At 43.2% G+C, this 21,088-nt stretch overlaps 1 protein-coding gene across 1 annotated transcript in view; it reads left to right on the top strand.

Moving 5' to 3' along the window:
- The first annotated feature begins 11,051 nt into the window (after window positions 1-11,051).
- The window catches only part of Lrpprc (leucine-rich pentatricopeptide repeat containing), a 104,056-nt gene continuing 94,019 nt past the window's right edge, over window positions 11,052-21,088 (top strand). Inside the window, exon 1 of the mRNA XM_013517542.1 lies at window positions 11,052-11,256. Within this exon, the coding sequence (XP_013372996.1) occupies window positions 11,108-11,256 (149 nt within the window). The 5' untranslated portion in view covers window positions 11,052-11,107. The remainder of the gene's footprint in view (window positions 11,257-21,088) is intronic.

Here is a 21,088-nt window from a genome sequence, read left to right as displayed (position 1 = left end):
ACTGGGGGAATCATTGCCACAGTTGCTATGGGTAGCGTAGTCAGTAAAGCTGAATAAAACAATCACTGAAAACCTCCCAGAGGTTAAGTTAGTAATGATTCAATTTATAATTCAGTGCCATCAAGCCTGCAGCATTTCCAAATGCCTGCTTATTTTAGTGGTACTAGGCAAACTACTCTGTTCTCCGAACACTCACAAACTCAAAACATGAGTTTCCAAACAAGTTTTATGATTTACCATTGCTAGATAATTAGAACACCATTTCAACCACTGGCATCTGCAGAAAGTCATTTTGTCCCAGCATGGGCATTTCTAGGAAGCAAACAAAAGTCAAACAGGAAAGAGCTTGCTGGAAGCTTTCTCGAAAGGAAAATCTTTCAGGAACCGCGCTCAGCTGCAGAAGGGACTGCTTCCAGAACAATCTGAATAGTGAAATAAATGTGAATTTTGAGTAATATAGATCCACAAAAGAATATCTGTGACTGAAAGAAGGACCTAGTTAACCATCTAAAATCCCCAGATAGTAGAAATTGATCAAAGGTAATCTAAGTCTTGTAAATTCAGTCCTGAATGAATCTAAGCTACACAAGTGACTAAGTTGGTACTTCCAAATCTTGTCAACAAATAACAGGTACTGCTCCAGAGGAGACGTAAAACTGGATCCGAGTTTTTAGTATGTCCTGACAGAGTTGCGAAGACAAAAGTAACAGAATGACAGGGAAATAATTAAATGCTAAATTGTGTGATATTGATTTTACACTGAGTATAAGGAATTTGGAAATGAGAGAAATCAGCATTATCTGGGGTGGAAGAATTCCTGGGAGGGAGGGTTGTAAATGAGCTCAAATGAACCCAATGTGTCTAGAACACCTGTTGCTGTTGTATTAAGGATACCCTTTGAAACAGTATCACAGTCGTGGTTAAATATACCATACTGGCTTTGGAACCAGACCGCCTGGGTTTCAAACCTGGTTCAACAATTCACTCACACTGGGCATGGTGGCACCCACGCCTGTAATCCCAGCATTTCAGAAGTTGAGACAAGAGGATCTCCGTGGGTTTGAGGCCAGCCTGGACTACGTAGTGAGACCCTATCTCAAAAAAACCAAAATAAACAAACAAACAAACGCAACCAATTTACTCACTAGCTGTATAATTTGTGTCTCAGTTTCCTCACTTATAAATGTGGTTAGTAATAGATTCTATAGTACTCTTATGAAAGTTAAAGAAGCTAATTTTTGCACTACGCTCAATAAATTTCTATGTGGTGGGCAACAGTATTACCTGAGGAGTTTATATAAAATATATATCACAAGATCTGTAGAAACTGTGGAGTATTTGATTATATACAGGGAGATGGTGATAGTGTGTAGTGTAGAACTTAGTTGGTACTGTTATCTTTGAAAACTCATTTCTAAGCCTTTTGGTTTGGCCTTAGGTGGTGTCTGTTTGTTTGTTTTGAGACAGGGCCTAGCTATATAGTTCAGGGTGGACTTGAACTCATTATGTAGCCCAGGCTGGCCTTAAACTCAAGGCAATCCTCCTGCCTCAGCCTTCCAAGTGCTGGGATTACAGGTATGCGCTATCACACCCAGCAGGTTTAGGTTGTTTTACCCTAACCTTTTGCACTATTTTGCTGTGGAATATTTTCGATATATTAGTATCTTTTTTTTTTTTTTTTTTTGGTTTTTCTCTGGTACCGGGAACTGAACTCATGACCTTGCGCTTGCGAGGCAGGCGCTTTTGCTGCTGAGCTAAATCCCCAGCCCCGATATATTAGTATCAATCTCTTTTTTTTTTTTTGTCTTTTTGAGACAGGGTCTCACTATGCAGTTCAGGCTGGCCTTGAACTCACTTTGTAGCCCAGGCTGGTCTCAAACTGACAACGATCCACCTGCCTCAGCCTCCTGAGTGCTGGGATTACAGGCGTGCGCCACCACGCCTGGCTCAATCTCATTTTTTGTGCATGTGTGCATATGTGTGTGTAGTGCTGGGGATTAAACTCAAGCCCTGCACATGCCAAGAAAGTACCCTACCACTGAGTCACACCCTCAGCCCTCTACCTGGTTTTTTAAAAAAACCACTTATCTTTGGCTCCTTTGTTGAAATTTTGAAGGCTTGCTTCTTTATATTTTAATCTTTCACCATATTCAGTGTATCATTTTTTAAAAATATAATGAAGTTATGATGAACAATAATTAAAATACTTTAATAATAATAATAAACGTTCATGTTTAGAAGAAGCATGCTATTAAAGAGTTCAACATAAAACCAGAGAGAATGATGATTCTATACAAAACTCAGTATGTATTCAGTCAGGACCCACTTCTAGTGAAACTAGCAAAGATATCACTCAAACTAGCTTAACGACAAAGGTGATTTGCTGGTACCTGGCCCTGGGAAGTCCCCCGAAGGACAGGGAAACCCCAGCGAAGCCATCCAGGGTCTTTCTCTTCCTTTGCTCTGATTCTCTTTGTGCTGTCCTGTGTGCAGGTTTCTGGTGGGGAGGGAGGGGCAGGCAGGGAGAACGGCTACCTTCAGGCATTGATTCACATTTTCATTACTTAGGGCTCCAGAGTTAGACAGACATCTTTTCTACTAGCTGTGGGTAGTAAAATCCCATGAATGAATGATTCCAGCTGGCTTGGTTTGGGTTCCCAAAGCAGTCACTCTCACCAAAAGGACAAGATTCTTTCATAGACTAGGCCTGCGTCACCTGCTGATCTCCGTGACCAGGTGTGGGGGTGAGCTTGGAAATCAGAAGTATGTCTGTGGAGGAATCATTGCAGAATGACAACAGAGCACTAACACAGTCTGTTCCTTGATTTCAAACATGCAGCAACAAACAGAATTCATTACAATAAACTATTTCAATTTAGCATAAGGGCCGGGGATATAGCTCAGTGGCCCAAGCGCCTGCCTGGCAAGCACAAGGTTGTGAGTTCAATTCCCAGTGCCCCCCCCCAAAAAAGTCTTTCTGCCAGGCATGGTGGCACATGCCTGTAATCCCAGCACTTGGGAGGCTGAGGCAAGAGGATCGTTGGGAGTTCGAGACCAGCCTGGGCTACAAAGTGAGCTCAAGGCCAACCTGAACTGCATAGCAAGACTCTGTCTCAAAAAGACAAAAAAAAAAAAAAATTTAGCATGATACCCAATGGATAAATACCATTCACTTTCCCCTGGAAGACAAATTAAGGATATATATCTTTTTTTTTTTTTTTTTTTGAGACAGGGTCTTGCTATGCAGTTCAGGCTGGCCTCGAGCTCACTTTGTAGCCCACACTGGCCTCAAACTCGTAGTGATTCTCCTGCCTTAGATTCCTAAGTGCTGGGATTACAGGCATGAGCTACCATGCCTGGCAAGGATATATATCATTTCTATTTTTTTTTTTTTTTTTGGTCTTTTTGAGACAGGGTCTTCCTATGCAGTTCAGGCTGGCCTTGAGCTCACTTTGTAGCCCAGGCAGGTCTCGAACTCACAATGATCCTCCTGCCTCAGCCTCCTGAGTGCTGGGATTACAGGCGTGCACCACAGTGCCCAGAAGGATGTACACTGTTTCTGCTTTCCACCTGGTACCATATTTGCAGGTGATTTGCATTCCTTCCATTCAGGCCAGGATGTGGCTCATCATGATCTAGCAATAGCCGATAGCTAAACTATGAATTTGCCTACCCAACACGCTGGATTCACAGTAGTGGGAAAACCCCCCAGATAATCACAATATGAATTCACACCTGGGAATAGCAAAGGGGTTGAATAACCAACATTGGTCCCTGCTACTCCTGAATATATTCCATTTCCTGTTGTAGAGACTTCTGATCCTGGCAGTGGGGTGATTTTCTTCTCGGTCTGCAATCTGGCTGTAACAGTTCCATGTGAGGGAACGATTTTCTTGTCTCTTATTCTGCATGGCCGCATCTGAAATCAATGCTGGAAAGAATTCTTATTGGTGTGCTCAGAGAACCTGGGGATTGCTTCAGGCTTTGCACAATGATGAGTCTCTATTTACGAGGTCATAGTTTCCCTGGCAGTACACTTTCTTTAAAATTCAATGGATTACATGAGTTTTAGGGCTTATATTAGTAACCAGTTCCAAAAATCTTCTCAAACTGTGGTCCCTGGATCTGAGCCCTGTCATTGCAATTTCTATCCATTGTTCTTTACAGCTTTAATCCAACTTCTCTCTCTCAGTGGAATGATCCAGGAGGCTGGTCTGGTAGATGCCTTAGTGGTTTACTGCCCAGAGTTCCTCCTTCCGGACTGAGGTGCTCATTTCCAAGCTGTTGGAAGTGTTGAGAGCTGACTGGCTTCAGAAATATTTGCTCTCCAGGGCAGGAAGTCAAGGCTCATGTGTCTTAGCTGAAGGCCAGGTAATTTTGATGGACGTTCTCACGTTCAAAGCTCTCTGTAGTTGCTGAAGCTTCAGTTGCAAGTGAATCATAATTTGATGTCTCCCTCTGCTCTACCATGCTTCCTGGAGTCCCCATAGACATTGCTCCCTAGAGCACGCTCCAACAGACCTGTCATTAAAGCTGAGCCTCCACATCTTTTCCCCTGAAGATCCTGGCAGTGTGATATAATATGAACCTGCCATTCATTTCTGGAGGAATCCTGGACCATGGCACTTTACAGAGAGGGAAATTATTGCTTTCATCAGAGAAGAAGTAAAGGAAAGGAGGGGTTGGAAGTATAGGAAGCAGTCCAATCTAAAGGGTTCCTTCTAGTTTTTTCTGACTTCTCTTGGATCCCAGTTTAGCCTTCTGTGATGTCTGCTCCCTTGACTGTGTGCACACCAACTTAAGCTAAGGCAGAGAGTGGGGCTGGGGATTTAGCTCAGCGGCAAAGCACCTGCCTGGCAAGCGCAAGGTCGTGAGTTCGGTTCCCGGTACCGGAGAAAAACCAAAAAAAAAAAAAAAAAAAAAGCTGAGGCGGAGAATCTGGCCTGGGCAATTCAGCCAAGGCTATGTTAGCTGGCTGCCAGTGATCTGAGATGGGGAGCTGCTTAACAAAGCTGGGTGCCATTGTCCTTGTACCTTCAGATGACTGAAGGAAATTTGTTCTTTCCTGTAGGAATGCTACTGGAGACCAAAACTAACACGCTAGCTAGCTAGATAACTAAGTAAGAAGGGCTGGGGTAGCTCAATGGTAGAGTATAGGTTTAGCATGTACAAGGCTCCAGGTTAGATCATCAGCACTACAAAATAAATAAAAACAAATAAAAAAATTGTATGCATATATGCATATTCTAATATCATGGCATTTTTTTTCCCCCAAGAAATTCCTTAAAACGCTAGCCATTGTAAGCACATCATACTACTCTATTTCTTCATCCCGAATTCTACCTTAGTCAGAACTCACAGGTGCAAAGAACAGAAAGAAACCCCACTCAAATTGGGTGGCTGAATCATAGAAATGTATTCATCCATTTTACTGGAGAGCCCAAGAGTGGAGTTCAGGGACTGCTAGATCCAGAGAATCAAAGTAGGCCATCAGAATATCCGCATTCTCATTCTCTCCCTCGCACTTTCTCTTGCATCCTCCTATATGTTGATCTTATGATTTTGCATCAAAACTGGAATTCCTTCATATGATAGAGAAGAGGCTCTCTAGAGGTGGGTCTTCCCACCTTCAAACTTCATGACCTTAAAAATCAATATATCATCTGGAGTAACTCCTTTAGTGAAAGACTTTGATTAGGCCAGACTGGGTCTCATTTCTGGGTTTATTATAGAATCATCACTTTGACCAGGTGATACTTTTGGTTAGGCTTGGTCAAGTGCCTATTTGTGAGTTCAGGCATCATGATCTATTAGAAGAAAAAGAAAAACCAAGATGAACATCCAAGACTAATAGTCATAAGTCTTGCAATTCAACACGTTTTCTTTCTTTGCTTTTCTGCGGCCCTGGGTATGGAACCCAGGGCCTCTTACATGCTAGGCAAGTGCTCTGCCACACAGCTACACTACCAGCCCTTCATACATTCTTTTTTTTATTTTTTGTCTTTTTGAGGCAAGGTCTCCCTATGCAGTTCAGGCTGGCCTTGAGCTCACTTTGTAGCCCAGGCTGGTCTCGAACTTGCAACGATCCTCCGGCCTCAGCCTCCCAAGTGCTGGGATTGCAGGTGTGCGCCACCACGCCCGGCCTTCATATATTCTTTACTAAGCCCAAGCAAACTCTTTTAGGCTTCCTTCTCCCAATTAAACCAAAGTTATCAGAAAGAAAGTTGCATTAGAGTGTCCAGGGGAAATTGGTTTTTAGCACTTCAGAAAGACACAAGCTGGACAGAAACTATGCTTAGAGAAAAGACATTTTCTAGTTCCTTAAAAATAAAACAAAAAATAAAAAAATCAATTAACCGGGAGGTTTAAGAAAGCCATGTCAAATTCTAGTAACTAATAGTGACTTTCAATAAAGACTTCCTGAAGTTTACTTTCAGCTATTATAAGGATTACTGTGTAGCCACTTTCTGTCTTGAAGGGACTCATGCCAATTATGTTTGACTACCTTTCTATATTGATTTATCCAGACACTATCTGCCCTATGGGAAACACATAAACTTTCTAGCCTTCACACATGGGAACACTTGGGAAATATCAGCAACAAGCTGTTAGTGACAGCGTGGGTTACTTTCTCATAGTAAATGGCCCTGCATCTGTCTTCCCGGTTGTGTGCTTGTGAAAGAATTGTCCTTTGACACAGTGTTGCTGAAGGGTGTAACCATGCCGAACTGGACATCCATTTATAATGAGAATCCTGGGGCTGTATGCAAACAAGGGTCTAAACAGAATATTCTTTTGAATAATTGGGAATTACATACATGAATAAATTTGGATATGAAAAATGTAGTCACAGATGGGAGAAGCCCTCGATTCATCAGATAAGTTGCCTTAAGAGAAACATTAAATCTGCTGCTAAAAATATGTCCAGGGTTTTAAGCAAATCAGGCACTTAAACTCAAGGCGATCACTTGGTTCCTAGCTAACGCCATTTTAAACGTGTTTGTGTAAAAACTGGAGGAGATCTACATAGGCCCACAAAGAGTTATGATTGATCTGTTGTATTTTCTAATTCTTCGTGATTCTTACAAACTATTAAGCTGGGTGTGGTGGCACACGCCTGTAATCCCAGCATTTGGGAGGCTGAGGCAGAAGGATCATTGCGAGTTTGAGACCAGCCTGGGCTACAAAGTGAGCTCAGGGCCAACCTGAATTGCATGGTGAGACTGGGTCTCAAAAAAAACCCCAACAAAAACAAAAACCCAAAAGCCTGAATTATATAAACTATTAAAAAGAAAAGAGAAGTTCATCGGCCCAAGAGAAACAAGAGTAACACCTACTGCCTCCTAGATATCCCATTAAGGGTCCTGAGTGCCATACTTTCAGCTCAGAATTTTGAAGATAAACATTCCTTTATTTCTTTTTAAATTTTGACCCTAAAGGAAAATCTTTGTCTTAGATTGTAAAGTCTGTAATGTCAGGTATTTAATATTTTATGGAAGATGAAACAACAGCAAATTTTGATGTCTGAACCACTATTAGTTGGAGAAGCCAATCAGCCATGTTCCCTTGAACGTCTACAACTCTCAGAAGTCCAGCTGGGAGCCTTTGTATACCTGGAACCTTCATCTACTTTGTATTTATAATAACATGATTGAACATGGTGTTCTTCAAACTCCAACTCCTGCCAAAGTAATAAATAGAAACGTAAAGATGCAACCTGCATGTAAGTTCCTTTCTTTTATTAACATCTCTAAACACACCCAGTTAGAACAGTAAAATGACAGCTCACAAACCCATCACTTGGACTCAATAATTATCAAGATATTGTCACATTTGGTCCTTCTGTCCTTTTTTTTGGTCTTTTTGAGACAGAGTCTTGCTATGCAGTCCAGGCTGGCCTTGAGCTCACTTTGTGGCCCAGGCTGGCCTCCAACTTGCAATGATCCTCCTGCCTCAGCCTCCCGAGTGCTGGACTACAGGCATGCACCACAATGCACAGCTTTCTTTCTTTCCCTGCCTTCCTTCCTTTTTTGGGGGGTGGGGGGTACCAGGAATCAAATTCACAACCTTGCGCTTGCCAGGCAGGCGCTTGTGCCACTGAGCTGTATCCCCGGCCTCTTCCTTTCTTGAGAGAGAGTCTCATTTTGTGTAGGCTGACCCTGGAGTCATATGTAGCTTAGGCTGGCTTCGAACTCACGGTGATCCTCCTGCCTCAACCTCCTAGATGCTGGAAGTGTACCACCACACTCACCTATTTTCTACCCAATATTTGAGTCTAACTTTATGTAAGTTATAGGGGAAACCAAGGATGCTCATCCCATATATTTCCCCACCTAGACACAGCTTCTGGAGTGTGTCTAAAACCTGAACTGAGAAACAGTAGCTCTTTCTCTTGCACACTTTTTTTATGTACCGTGTACATATACGTACATGCACTTTGTGTGTGTTAACTCCACCTTTCAGACTTCAACCTAAGGATCCCTGTATTCCACGGACAAGGCCTTCTGATTCCCCAGGTGAGGCACATATCTCATGCAAGCCTGTCTCTTTCCTTCAGAACCTGTATGTCACTGCTCAATCCATCTAATGTGACTACTCAGTGAACATCTGCCTAAACTTATATAAGTTCTACAACTGTAAAGATCACTTCTTACTTTTCCCACTGTTTTTTTTTTTCCTAACAGTTAAATTTGCTGCCTGGCAGATTGTAGGAGTCCAATAAATAATGAATTAATTCATCAGTGGACAAATGACTGCCCCAGCAAAGTTCTTTAGTAGTTATTATAGACTTCAGGAGTTCAAAATGGTGGCACACGCCTATAATCCCAGCACTCATGAGGCTGAGGCAGGAGGATCGTTGTGAGTTTGAGGCCAGGCTGAGCTACAAAGTGAGCTCAAGGCCAGCCTGAACTGCAGAGTGAGACCCTGTTTCAAGATGACAAAAAAACCTCTCCCTAAAAAACAAAATTCTGGAGTCATCTTTGACTCCTCCTGTCTCAGCCTCCTGAGTGCTGGGATTACAGGTGTGCGCCCTGACGCCCGGCCCAATTACATTTCTGACCTTGACATCCACCCCATACCCTCTGCTCTTTCCTTTCAGCCAGTCTTCCTCCTAACCATAAATTGAATGAGTGCACTTGTTTTCAGCTCAGTGTTTTGATATTTGCTGTTTTCTAAGTAAAACTGGATTTATTTAAAAATAAATAAATTTCTCTTTTTATCCCTCCTCTAGAAAATCTTTTTTTTTTTTTTTAAAGACAGGGTCTTGCTATGTAGCCCAGACTGGTCTCAAATTTAGGGCAATCCTCCTGCCTCAGCCTCTTGGGTGCTGGTATTGCAGGCGTAAGTCACCACACCTTGTTTAGGAGCGGCCTCCCTTCCTTTATTCAGATGGTGATTCTCTGAAGAACTTTTTACCCTGACTGGTCTTACCTAAAATCACAACTCACCCCTCACCCTACCCACTCTCTCTCCCTTTACTCTGATTTATTTTACATCACAAACTAAACTTTGGAGAGTTTCATCATATTCTAGCCCTGGCTTGTTTGTTCTCTGTTCTATCATCAGTATTTCAAATAGTGCCTGGTACAGAATATGTGTTCAAAAGGTAAGTGCTAGTGACAGAATAAGTAAATTATATTCTACTGTTCAGTCATACAACCCAAACTAAATTATTTAACCTTTCTCTGGGGGGCTGGCTATCAACTCCTTCATCTCTCAAAGGAGAGGTGAGCTCGATAATCTTCAAATACACATCAAGTCATAAAAATGTAATGCAACCCACTGTGTGTCTGGCACTGGATCGGTGATCTGGCTACGGGAAGAGGTCCCTGCTCTCGGGGACTTCGCTGTTCCCAGGTATACAACCAGTGGAGAATTACAGTGCGGAAGCTTCCAGGGGAAACATCTGAACATTCACCTGCATGGCCAGCCAGGTGAGGAGAAGGTGGAGGCCAGCGGCTTCCCGCGTGTGCACAGAGAACCCTTCCAGTATGCAGTCCCGGGGAAGGCAGGCGAGGCTAACCTGTCCGGGACCTGGCCGCAGGCTCTGACTTACACCGGTGGGGCCCTACTTCCTGCCCAGGAGCATTTACTGAAGGGAAGGGTGGCGTAGGGTCAGGAAGGAGCAAGAACTCCATTCCAGCTTTCAACTAGAATCTTTTTTTTTTTAAAATTTGTATCTTTTTGAGACAGGGTCTCGCTATGCAGTTCAGGCTGGCCTTGAGCTCACTTTGTAGCCCAGGCTGGTCTCGAACTTGCAAGGATCCTCTTGCCTCAGCCTCCCAAGTGCTGGGATTACAGGCGTGTGCCACCATGCCGGGCAAAGGTTGTAACATTCCCCCCGCTTTTTTTTTTTTTTTCCGGTACTGGGAATCGACCTCGCGCTTGCCAGGCAGGCTCTATGCCGCTGAGCTAAATCCCTAGCCCCCTAAAATCTTTGTTAGCATCCACCTATTTCACAAAATGAGGCGCTGAGGACGCACTTTGGTTCGATCTGCAACGTATTGTTTTACACCTCACAGTGTGTTCCACTCGCCCCATTCCTACAAATCACGAAGGTCCTCCGCGTTTTTTGGCCCGACGCTCTGAGAGCTACAGTCCGTGCTTCTCAGTGAGCGCGGCAGGAACCTGGTGGCTGAGCGAAACCGGGTGAATGAACATCAGCGGCAGGAGCAGCTCTCGGGAAGGGAAACGGGCCAGTCCTTCCGGATCTTCATAGTCTGCCCTTTCGCGCGCCTCGCGTGTTCTCGCTAGTCGGCCCCCCACAAGCCCTTGCGCTAACCTGGGCGGAGTCGACCTCTGGTGACCGTACCAACTGAAGAGTGCGGGGAGAGAGTGACTGAATGTGCTCAGGTGGTGGACTTAAGATGGAAAAATAAACACCGTAGTTAATACACACACCGATACTGTTCAATAAAATATATGATGGAGCTCTTATAACCCCCACAGAAATAAGTTTTTCCATCCTGCAGCAACAGAAAGCAGCCCTCTCCTCCCCCCACGCTCGGCGCGCCGGCCCTTGGACTCTCCCGCGCCGGCGACCCGCAGTCACGTGCTCCTCCTGTCCTTCTGGCGCAGCGTGCCTCTGCTGCGGGGAGAGCCGACCATGGCAGCCCTGCTGAGACCTGCCCGCTGGCTCCTGCGTGCCAGTGTGTCCCCGCGCCTCCCGTTGTCCCGGCGCCTCCTGGCGGGCGGCCCCGGCCGGCCGCTCGTCGCGTCTCGTTTGCCGGCCGCGCGCGCCCGGCCCCCAGCGGGGTGAGTGCGAGGCCCTTGCTCTGCCAGGCTGCACGGGGCGGTGGACCTCGGCGGCGGCCGGGCCGGGGAGGGGGCTCTCCACGCTCCTCGGCGCCCCGGGAGCCAGCTCCCCAGGCCGTTGGGCCGCGCTGCTTTCCGGCGGGGTTTGCCTGCCGGGGTTGAGGTCCTTCGGAAGGTCATGGCTGCGGGCATGGTCTGCTTCCGGCTTGATTCCTGCCGTCTGCTCCTCCGCACTGGCTTCTGTTGTTGGGCTACCGTCGGCCCGGGAAGCTGGGGGGGCGGGGTGAAGGCTGTTCGGGTAGGACGCCTACTACGAGTGTCCGTCTTGGGTGTTAACCCACGTCGGGTCACGTTGGTGATCAGTACTCGTTTAGTGTTGAGACTTTGGGAGCTTTTGTCTTTTTGAGACAGGGTCTCGCTGTGCAGTTCAGGCTGGCCTTGAGCTCGCTTTGTAGCCCAGGCTGGTCTCGAACAGACAACGATCCTCCTGTCTCAGCCTCCCGAGTGCTGGCATTACAGGTGTGCACCACCACGCCCGGCCTGCGGTGGGATTTGTAAGTGACACTGAGCAAATGAGCGCGTGGAAGGCAGTGTGTTGGGATCTGAGGGTGTAAAGGCGAGGTGAACTCTCACTGGCGATGAAATGTGTGAATACATGGCCTCCTGGGCTGAGATTCCAGGGAGGTGAGTTTGGCACAGACTTTCATCTTTATCTCCTCATTTGAAAAGACTGATGGGTTTGAGCATTGGAGAGAAACTGGCACTGAAAGACCTATAAATAAAGGCGCTTTGGGATCGAGCATGAAGATGAAGACCCATGGTCTGAAATGTCAGGGAGCTGAACTGCAGGCCCCTCTGTTTCATTTCATTGTGCCACTGAGCAAATCACCTACCGTGACCAGGCCTCATAAGCTAGAAGATGGAAACAATGATAGTGTGTCAGTATTACTACACAAAAGTATCTGTCTGAGGCACTTCTTGTAGGGCTGGAGACACGGTAAGTGCTTTGTGCTAAGTGCTTTGTTAGATAGTGTAATAGTCACAACTGTTACTTCATGGCCCAGCCTGGAAACCTAGTTCATGCATAAAGTGACGTGAAGGACTTTTTTTGTGTGGGTACCAGTAATCAAACTCAGGACCTCGAGCTTTCCAGGCAGGCGTTGTGCCACTGAGCTGTATCTAAGGCTCTCCAGGAAATATTTTATGATTCCTTAACAACGTAGTTGTTAATCTTCGTGCAATTTGGAGCCTGCTTGTATTTTTTTATTGGGCCTGAACAGTTAACCCTCAGAAGTCGTACCTGTGTTTCATAGGACTCCATCTTTCATCTTTCAGAGATGATTTTGAGAAAGTTGTGCCGCTTCTGTTTTTCTTGAGGCCGGGAAATGGTCAGTGTTGTCTTCATTGTTGCATTTGAGAAAAACTGAATACCTGGGGAGTGAATACAATTACGTAGGAAGGATATTGGTCTGAGTGTTCATCAGACCTGTCCATTTCCTTGATGCATGATCTGGGACATCTTATATACCCTATCAGAAACCTCCGTTTCATTATCTGTGAAGTAGGGTTAATCAGGCCTTTTCCTTATCTCTATAAAGCTGATTTCTTACCATTCAGGACTCAACCTAAATGTCTCTTTCTAGAAGTCTGACTTCAAACGTGCAAAAAAACACTATTACCCTATTGTAGTTTTATCCATGACATGTCTTACTACTACTAGTTCTGTTTCCTTCCTAGAAAGTAAGCTTCAAGGACTTTCTCTTGTCCACTACTATGTGTGCAGATTATTGGAGGTATAAAGGTATTTTTTTTCCTAGGCTCTAAATACTGTCTGTACAGCCTTGTATCCTGCAGCGTGTAAGCATGCCCACATCTTTCCCACCTGAAAAATTTTTTCTCAGGACTCTATTTATTTATTTATTTTTTTGAGACAAGGTCTCGCTATGCAGTTCAGATTGGCCTTGAGCTCACTTTTGTAGCTCAGGCTGGTCTTGAACTCACAGTGATCCTCCTGCCTCAGCCTCCTGAGTGCTAGGATTACAGGCTTGCAGCCACCACTGCTGCTTCTATTTACTGAGAAGCTTCCCAGTCTCTCTTCCTTGTCCGCACTCCTCTGTCTTCTTCATTTCCTCACTTTGATTCACTCTTCTACCTACAACCACCACTGGTAAAGGCCATCTTTGTCTTATTTATTTTGTTGTAGTTTAAAAAATATAAAATCCATGTGCTTTGAGGAACAGTTGCAGAATACGGGGGTGGAAAAACATTAAAGATTACCATTAGTTCTTGAGAGAGCAGTTGATATACTGTCTATCCACCTAATCATTAGTAAAATGTGTTTAATTTTTACAGAGGATGTCTTAATTATCCAGTCTACTTTTTTAGGCCTTAACCTCTGATGTCTTACCCTGTCTCCTAATTTCTGCTTCTTGTGACCCTTTTCTTCGCACTGATGGTATTGCTCTTGATTTTCTTTTTTTTTTTTTTCCAGAACTGGGGATCGAACTCACAACCTTGTGCTTGCCAGACAGGTGCTGTGCAGCTGAGCTAAATCCTCAGCCCCCTCTTTTTCTTTTCTTTTTTTTTTTTGAGACAGGGTCTCACTATGCAGTTCATTCTGGCCTTGAGCTCACTTTGTAGCCCAGGCTGGTCTCGAACTCACAATGATCCTCCTGCCTCAGCCTCCCAAGTGGTACGATTACAGGCGTGTGCCACCACCCCGGCTTTGATTTTCTTTTTCATTGGGGTTTTTCTCACTTTGTTGTTTCTTTTCCCCATGTTCACATATTAAATGTCGTGTCTTTGGGGATGTTGCCTTTGGTCTTTTTATGCTTTCTCACTCTTTTCATTTTCCTTGGGGGTCAGCTTTCCGTTTCAGGGCATCAGCCACTGCCTGCCTTTCTGATGATAACGTCCTGACCCACACAGTCTCTTTGCAAGCCTCCTCCAGGTCCAGGTAGGACTCTTCAAACCCAGTATGTATCAGTTTGGACTCAGCTTTCCTCCCAAATCTGTTTTCCCCTTGTTCTGTTTCTGTTAAATTTTTCTTCACTCACCCTCCCGTTTGACTGCTCTTTGTGCCTCCTCGTAGACCCTGTCTCCCTGAAACAGCCATTATCACTGTCACACAAGTAACCCGCACTGCAGACGTGGCTGTCATTTCCTTCAAGGCAGGGGTCTGGCCTTACTGTTCTTGCCTTTGCCTTTGGTGATATCTAACTTTGTGGCATGTGTCAGGTGTTTGTTAATTAAGGAACATCTTCAACATTGAGAAAGAAATATCGTGAGGTAAAAAGATTAAACGGTATCTAAGCCGCTCATGTACTGTGGTGTATTTCTGCAAATTTATCTTTATTTCCAGATAAATACTGTCTAGAGGAAAAGATGCGAATTATTGAGTGAAACTATTAAAATTTATAAATCTCCAAAGTTAAAACATCGGAAAGTGTGCACTTCTCCAGTGTTCTGTGGTCTTGCTCATCATCTTCCTGTGTTAGCCCTTTGTAAAAACCAAATGCTTTCTTTTGGATCTTACCTATTTGCCGTGAGGAGGACAAAGAGCAAACACTTCTCACACTTGGAGATTAGAAGCTGCCTGTATGTTTCTTGTGTGAGATTTCAGAATAATAGTTGTGTGCTTCAGAGGAAAGATAAGCCTATCTGTTTGGAAGCATCTAGACAGGTGATTGTCCCAAAGGTGGAAATCATGGACGCTTCACGATAGGATAGTATGACTTCTAAAGTTGGAAAACTTTCCCTTGCTTACCTCTTATTTTAGAAACATTTCAACAGATACGAAGACTGGTGGAATCCTTTGGGCTGGTGAAGTCTGTCAGATTCCACTTCTGCTCCCTGTGCAAGTTTATAGATCATAGAAGACTGACACGCACGTTTATATATGTGCTGTCCGTAAGAGAGGAATATAATACTGTACTGTTGTATTTCAGAGAGAAAGGCATTCATACTTGTTTTGTGGTAAGGGGTCACTTGAATTTTAGAGCACAGATGTTAAGTGGATATTCAGAGTCTTCTAGAGTAGAGAAAGAACCCTGTGAAGACTCGGATGTCATACTTTTACCCTGTCAGGCATGGTGGGAGCTGATACTGCAAAGGCCAGTTGACTTCTTGAAGCTAGCAAGGTTGGTTGGTTGATGGTTGGAACTCATTGGAAGGTTTTGAGGAGTATGGGTCTTGACAAAGTTTACTTAGACTGCAGGAGAGATGGAGACTGGGACTAGACAGAAATAGTCTTCATCAAAGAGAATTTCCAGAATTGCTTCAGAAAGTGGCAAGGATCATGGAATATGTGTATAAACTATGTAATATAAAGCTAAGGTGAATATTTTGAAGGGGGATTAATGGTGGTGTGTCTTTCACTGAAATAAATTTTTTTTTTTTTGGTACCAGAAATCGAATTCAGGACCTTGTGCTTGCCAGGCAGGCAGGCAGGCAGGCAGGTGCTTACGCCACTGAGCTATACTATACTAATTTAAAAAAAAACAAACTTAAACATTCACTGTATATTTTGATCATACGTCATATGTCTGTGGGTTTCTTTTTTCCCCTGTACTGGGCTTGGCACGCAAAGGCTTATACCTGCTAGGCAGTGCTCTACCAGTGAGCTGCATACCTGGCCCCTAAGAATAGAGATTTTTTTCTTCAGTGAAGCAGCTAATGCTTAGAAAGACCCAGTATCTTTTCTAGAGTCATATTATGTTGAATAGCATAGCTTGGATTGAGTAGGCCTTTTAAAATAAGTCTTGTGATTTCTGCTAATTCATTAAAGAAGAAAACACTTTAGTAAATACTTAGTTAATATTTGTTAAGCTCACCTTCCCTGGTCTCTTATGTACACTTTCTCAGTCTTGCTGAAACTTTGTACATTTGTATGTTGCCTTCACTTTTTTTTTTTTTTTTTTTAGTCTTTTTGAGACAGGGTCTCCCTATGCAGTTCAGGCTGGCCTTGAGCTCACTTTGTAGCCCAGGCTGGTCTTGAACTCGCAACGTTCCTCCTGCCTCAGCCTCCCGAATACTGGGATTGCAGGCATGCGCCGCCACGCCCTGCTCGTCTTCACTTTTTTTGGTCAGAATTATTTATTTGCAGTACATTGACTTAGATTTAAACTTAATTTTATCTTAAGCAAAAATGGTGGTAAAGGGGCTGGGGATGTAGCTCAGCGGCACAGTGCCTGCCTGGCAAGCGCAAGGTCATGAGTTTGATTCCTGGTACCGGAAAAAAAACCAAAAAAAAAAAAAAAAAAGTAAAATAAAGAGCTTGGTGTAATAGTTATTTTTCCTTATTTAAAAAAATAATTGAACATACTGAAATGGGCAGTCTTTGCCTGAATGCTATCTAAAATCATCATGCCAAGCAGAAGTAGGATAATTTGGGAAGTACTGCGTCATCTCAGTTAATTTTCATGAGTAAAACAGAAATAGATTATGACACAACTGCTTATAAACCTTCAACACAGTCTGATACAAATCTACGTTTTGGTCAAAAGTCTATACCTAGAACAAAGTCTCAGAATCTCTGATGTAGCAGTCTTTCCTCTCCAGCCTCATCTCTGACACCCTCTGTTGTTCATTCTCTGGCTTGCTGCAGCCCGTTCTCCCTCTGCCTGGAACCTTCTTCCACTGCCATCGTGATGGCTGGTCCTCTTTATCTTTAGGCCAAACATTTATGTGTCCTTTTACTTAAATGTTTATGTAAAATAGAGCCTTGTTCTTACTTATTTTCATTATAGTCCCTATTTTCTTTATAGTATATAACACCATTGGTATTTCAAAACTGTTTCATTATTAGATTTACTCACTAGAGACCCTAGCACAGTCTTGTGTACCTAGAAAGTGCTCAATAAATATCTTTTTTTCTTTTTTTGGTATCAGGAATTGAACTCAGGACCTTGTACTTGCCAGGCAGGCGCTTATGCCGCTGAGCTATATCCCCGGCCCAATATCTTCTGAATTAAGTAAAATAGCTTAATTTTATGTGGCAGAAACAACAGCTATGGGTTCTCAAAGGGGGAAGGACATGAAAAAAATGGTTTTAGGATTGATTGATTTGGCAATTGTGTAAAGAGAAGCTGAAGTCTGAGAGACTAGTGAGACATCCATATACAGTGGACCCTAGATTCATGGGGGTTACTTGCCTAGAGTACCTGTAAACTGTGAAAAGCTGCAGATTTCAGATTTGGTCAGAAAAATGCCTATAAATGCCTACTGTGCTACTGCAGAATAACTTCAGTTCCCACAGCAAATCCATAGTAGTTCAGCCTCCTCCTAGAGTGTCTTAAACTTCTGGCACTTAGGTTCACTGCCAGAAGCCTTAGAAGGCATAGGGCATTTTGGCTTTAAGAACAACAGCAGCAAAACCCCTGAGAACACTGGAGATAGCTACAGGTAGTAAAGCAGCCTGTTCATGATGTGGGAATGCTGGTTCATCTGCGGAGATGGGTTAGACGGCAGTAGCCAGTCAGCAGCAAGGGAAACTGAATAACTTGGGATTGGCTACTTGCAAACCTTCAGCCAGAAAAACAGTTGTAGAGGATATTTGCAGTTTTTTGTGAAGTTTAAGGGTTTCTGCAAACAATTACTAGTTAGGTTCTAAGGAAAAAATTCCACAAAGGATTGAGCCAGTGAACTCTGAACGGCGACTTTGGAGGGGTGTCCTCTATTCTGGTTTCAGTAAAAGCCTCGGAATAAAAAGACATCTAACGATTCCATAAATGAACTGTGAAGGGTGAGAGACCCTGAGCAGTAAAACAATTACCCTAAGAGTTTGCATTTGAGGGAACAAGGTAGTAGTGCCATAGTAGGTAGCAGTGGAAGAGTTTGAAATGAGTACCAACCCCTTTTAGAAGGAGGCCTCATTTTTTTTTATTTTTTATTTTCTATTTTTTTGTCTTTTTGAGACAAGGTCTTGCTGTGCAGTTCAGGCCAGCCTTGAGCTCACTTTGTAGCCCAGGCTGGTCTCGAACTCGCAACAATCCTCTTGCCTCAGCCTCCCGAGTGCTGGGATTATAGGCATGTGCCACCACGCCTGGCCATCTTTTTTATTTTGACATGAAAACTCAAGCAGATCTTTCATTGTATAAAAGATCACACAGCTGAACCAAGTGGTCATGTGTGCAAGCTGGCTTTTTTGTTGTTGTTGTTGTTCTGTCTTTTTTTTTTTTTTTTTTGAGACAGGGTCTGGTTATGCAGTCCAGGTTGGCCTTGAGCTCACTTTACGGACCAGGCTGGTCTCGAACTTGGAATGATCTTCTGCCTCAGCTGCTTGAGTACTGGGACTACAGGCATGCAACCTGGCCTGACATTTGAAAATCAGTTGATATGGTTCAGTATATTAGGCTAAAAGAAATGCAAATAGAATAGTTAAATTGGGGATTTCTGAGAAAATAAAAAGTGAATTTGAGATACCTGTTTATCAAATAGTACAACGCAGTAAGCTGAAATAGCAGTTCTGTGGAAATCAATCTTACAGTTTGTAAGCATTTCATAAAGTCCACATTCCTTCCATATCTGCTTCTGGAAGATCTTTCTTGTCGAGGTTTAATTTTTACCACTCTGCAAAATTGTGAGCCTTCCACTGTGACTAGATAAGTTTGAACATATAAGTAATTACCTGTTAGTAATCTGCATCCATATTCCCCGTCTTTCAACTGTGGTGGCTCCAAAGTGATACTTAAACTGGCTCATAATACCAGTGGGAAAGAGAAAAATAAGAGTTTAAGAATATGTATGATTAGTTTGGTGTATTTTCAGAGTTAAAAAGGAATGAATAATGCCTTTTTAAAAAGTTGATACCATAAAAAAAATATGGAACTTCTGAAACTCAACAATAAGCCAGGTGTGGTGCTGCGTTCCTGTAATCCTAGCATTCAAGAAGCTGAGGCAGGAGGATCATGAGTTCAAGACCAGCATAGGCAACATACTGAGAACCTGTCTAAAAAAAACAAAAGGCAAAAATAAACAACAACAGCAAACCCAAAAACCTCAACAATAAGAAAAATTTCCACTCTTAAAGATGGGTGGAAAAGCTGAACGTACTTCACCAGACATGACATATTGGCAAATAAGTGTGAGAAGATGTTCATCATCGTGTGTCAGGGAATTATAAATTAAAACAGTGATGATCTCCCACAGTAGTCAGAATGGCTAGTGCTGGTGAGGATGTGCAGAAATAGGGACTGTAGTTCAGTGCTGCTAGGAATGTAAAATGGTACAGCTGTTTTCTAAAGTAATTTGGCAGTTGCTTACAAAGCTAAACATAGGCTTACCAAACAAGTTCATAATTTATGTCCCCACAGAAAGTACACAAATACTGCCCCAAACTGGAAGCACAGCAACATGGCCTGCAATTGGTGGATGGATGAACAAGCTGTGTATATCTGTACAATTGAATGTTATGCAGCAGTAAAAATAAATGAGCTGCTCTACCAAGAAAAGACATGGAAGAGCAGTAAATGCCTATTGTTAGCATTAAAGAAGCAAACCTCCAAAGCTGTATACTTTACAGTACACCTCTGTGACACTCTGGAAAAGTGAAGACCCTAGAGACATTCAGAAAAATCAGTGCTTGCCAGAGGTCCCAAAGGAAGGTCAAAGGGATGACTAGGTAGAGCGCAGGGCATTTTGGAGGAAGCGACATTACTCTCTTGTACCGAAAGGTGGGTGCATGTCATATTTGCCACCCTATAGAAGTGTACACACAAAGTGAACCCTACTGTAAGTAATGAACCCTAGTAGCCAACATCAGCTTACGATTTGTAGTAAATACAGGACATTAATATTAGATGCTAGGGGCTGGGGATTTAGCTCAGCGGCAAAAGCGCCTGCCTGGCAAGCGCAAGGTCGTGAGTTCGGTTCCTGGTACCAAAGAAAAACCAAAAAAAAAAACAAACAAACAAACAAAAAAATATTAGATGCTAATGGAGGAAACTGGAGGGGAAAGAATGTGTATGGGGATTGTACTTTATGTACTTTTTTTGTAGGCCTAGAAATGCTCTAAAAATTTAGTCTACTTTTTAGTAAATGGTTCATTTTTAGAAAATGATACAAGCTTAAAATGGAAATTTTGCAGAAGTGTGTTTATAGCAGTCTGGTCCTTGTATCTTTTATTTGGACACTCAGCTATAATTTTTTTTTTTAAAAGAGTAAAAGAGCCACCGCCATCATTTTGATTAAAAAAAAAAAAAAAAAAAAAAAGAAAAATATCTGTTCTTAAAATGCCACATTTTACCAGAGGAAATTCAAGGGTATCCTGAATATTAGTGGTAAGTGTCAGAGTCTTAGGAGAGAAACCTGAGGCATTTAACTCAGAAGTATGAAGATACTGTTATGAGACTTGGATGGGATGATTAATTTCCCCTCCTGTGGTTACATCAGCTTTGGTTATTAGAATTTGGAGGCCGCATACTTGCACATGTACAAGCCTAGGGCCAGCTAGCATTAGCCTTTGGGTTGTTTCTTTGCCTTCCTCACGGAGTGCCCATTGTGGAGTTCTTGGTTCTCTCAAGGTATGTTAGAATGGATTTCAAAATAAGTTCTCGCAAGGGATGTAGCTCAGTGGTACAGCACTTGCCTAGCATGCACAAGGCCCATCCTCAGCACTGTTAAAGAAAAAAAAGAAAATCTGGGCTGTGTAATTAATATACAAAGAATCCTTTGGTTAAATGTGTAATCCTTTCCCTACTCCACTTACATAGTACATCAATTTCTGTACACACTTGTGTGGAGGAAACTTTGTTGCATTAAAGAATTACTTGTGAGAAAAATTAGCTTGACAGTGTTTAGAGTTATGTATACATGTCTTCTGGCTGAATTTTTT

Source organism: Chinchilla lanigera, unplaced genomic scaffold, assembly GCF_000276665.1.
Source record: "Chinchilla lanigera isolate Chin_1 unplaced genomic scaffold, ChiLan1.0 scaffold00040, whole genome shotgun sequence".
Taxonomy (NCBI): domain Eukaryota; kingdom Metazoa; phylum Chordata; class Mammalia; order Rodentia; family Chinchillidae; genus Chinchilla; species Chinchilla lanigera.
Note: the sequence above shows the minus strand (reverse complement) of the source record. Positions and strands in the feature narration are given on the sequence as shown.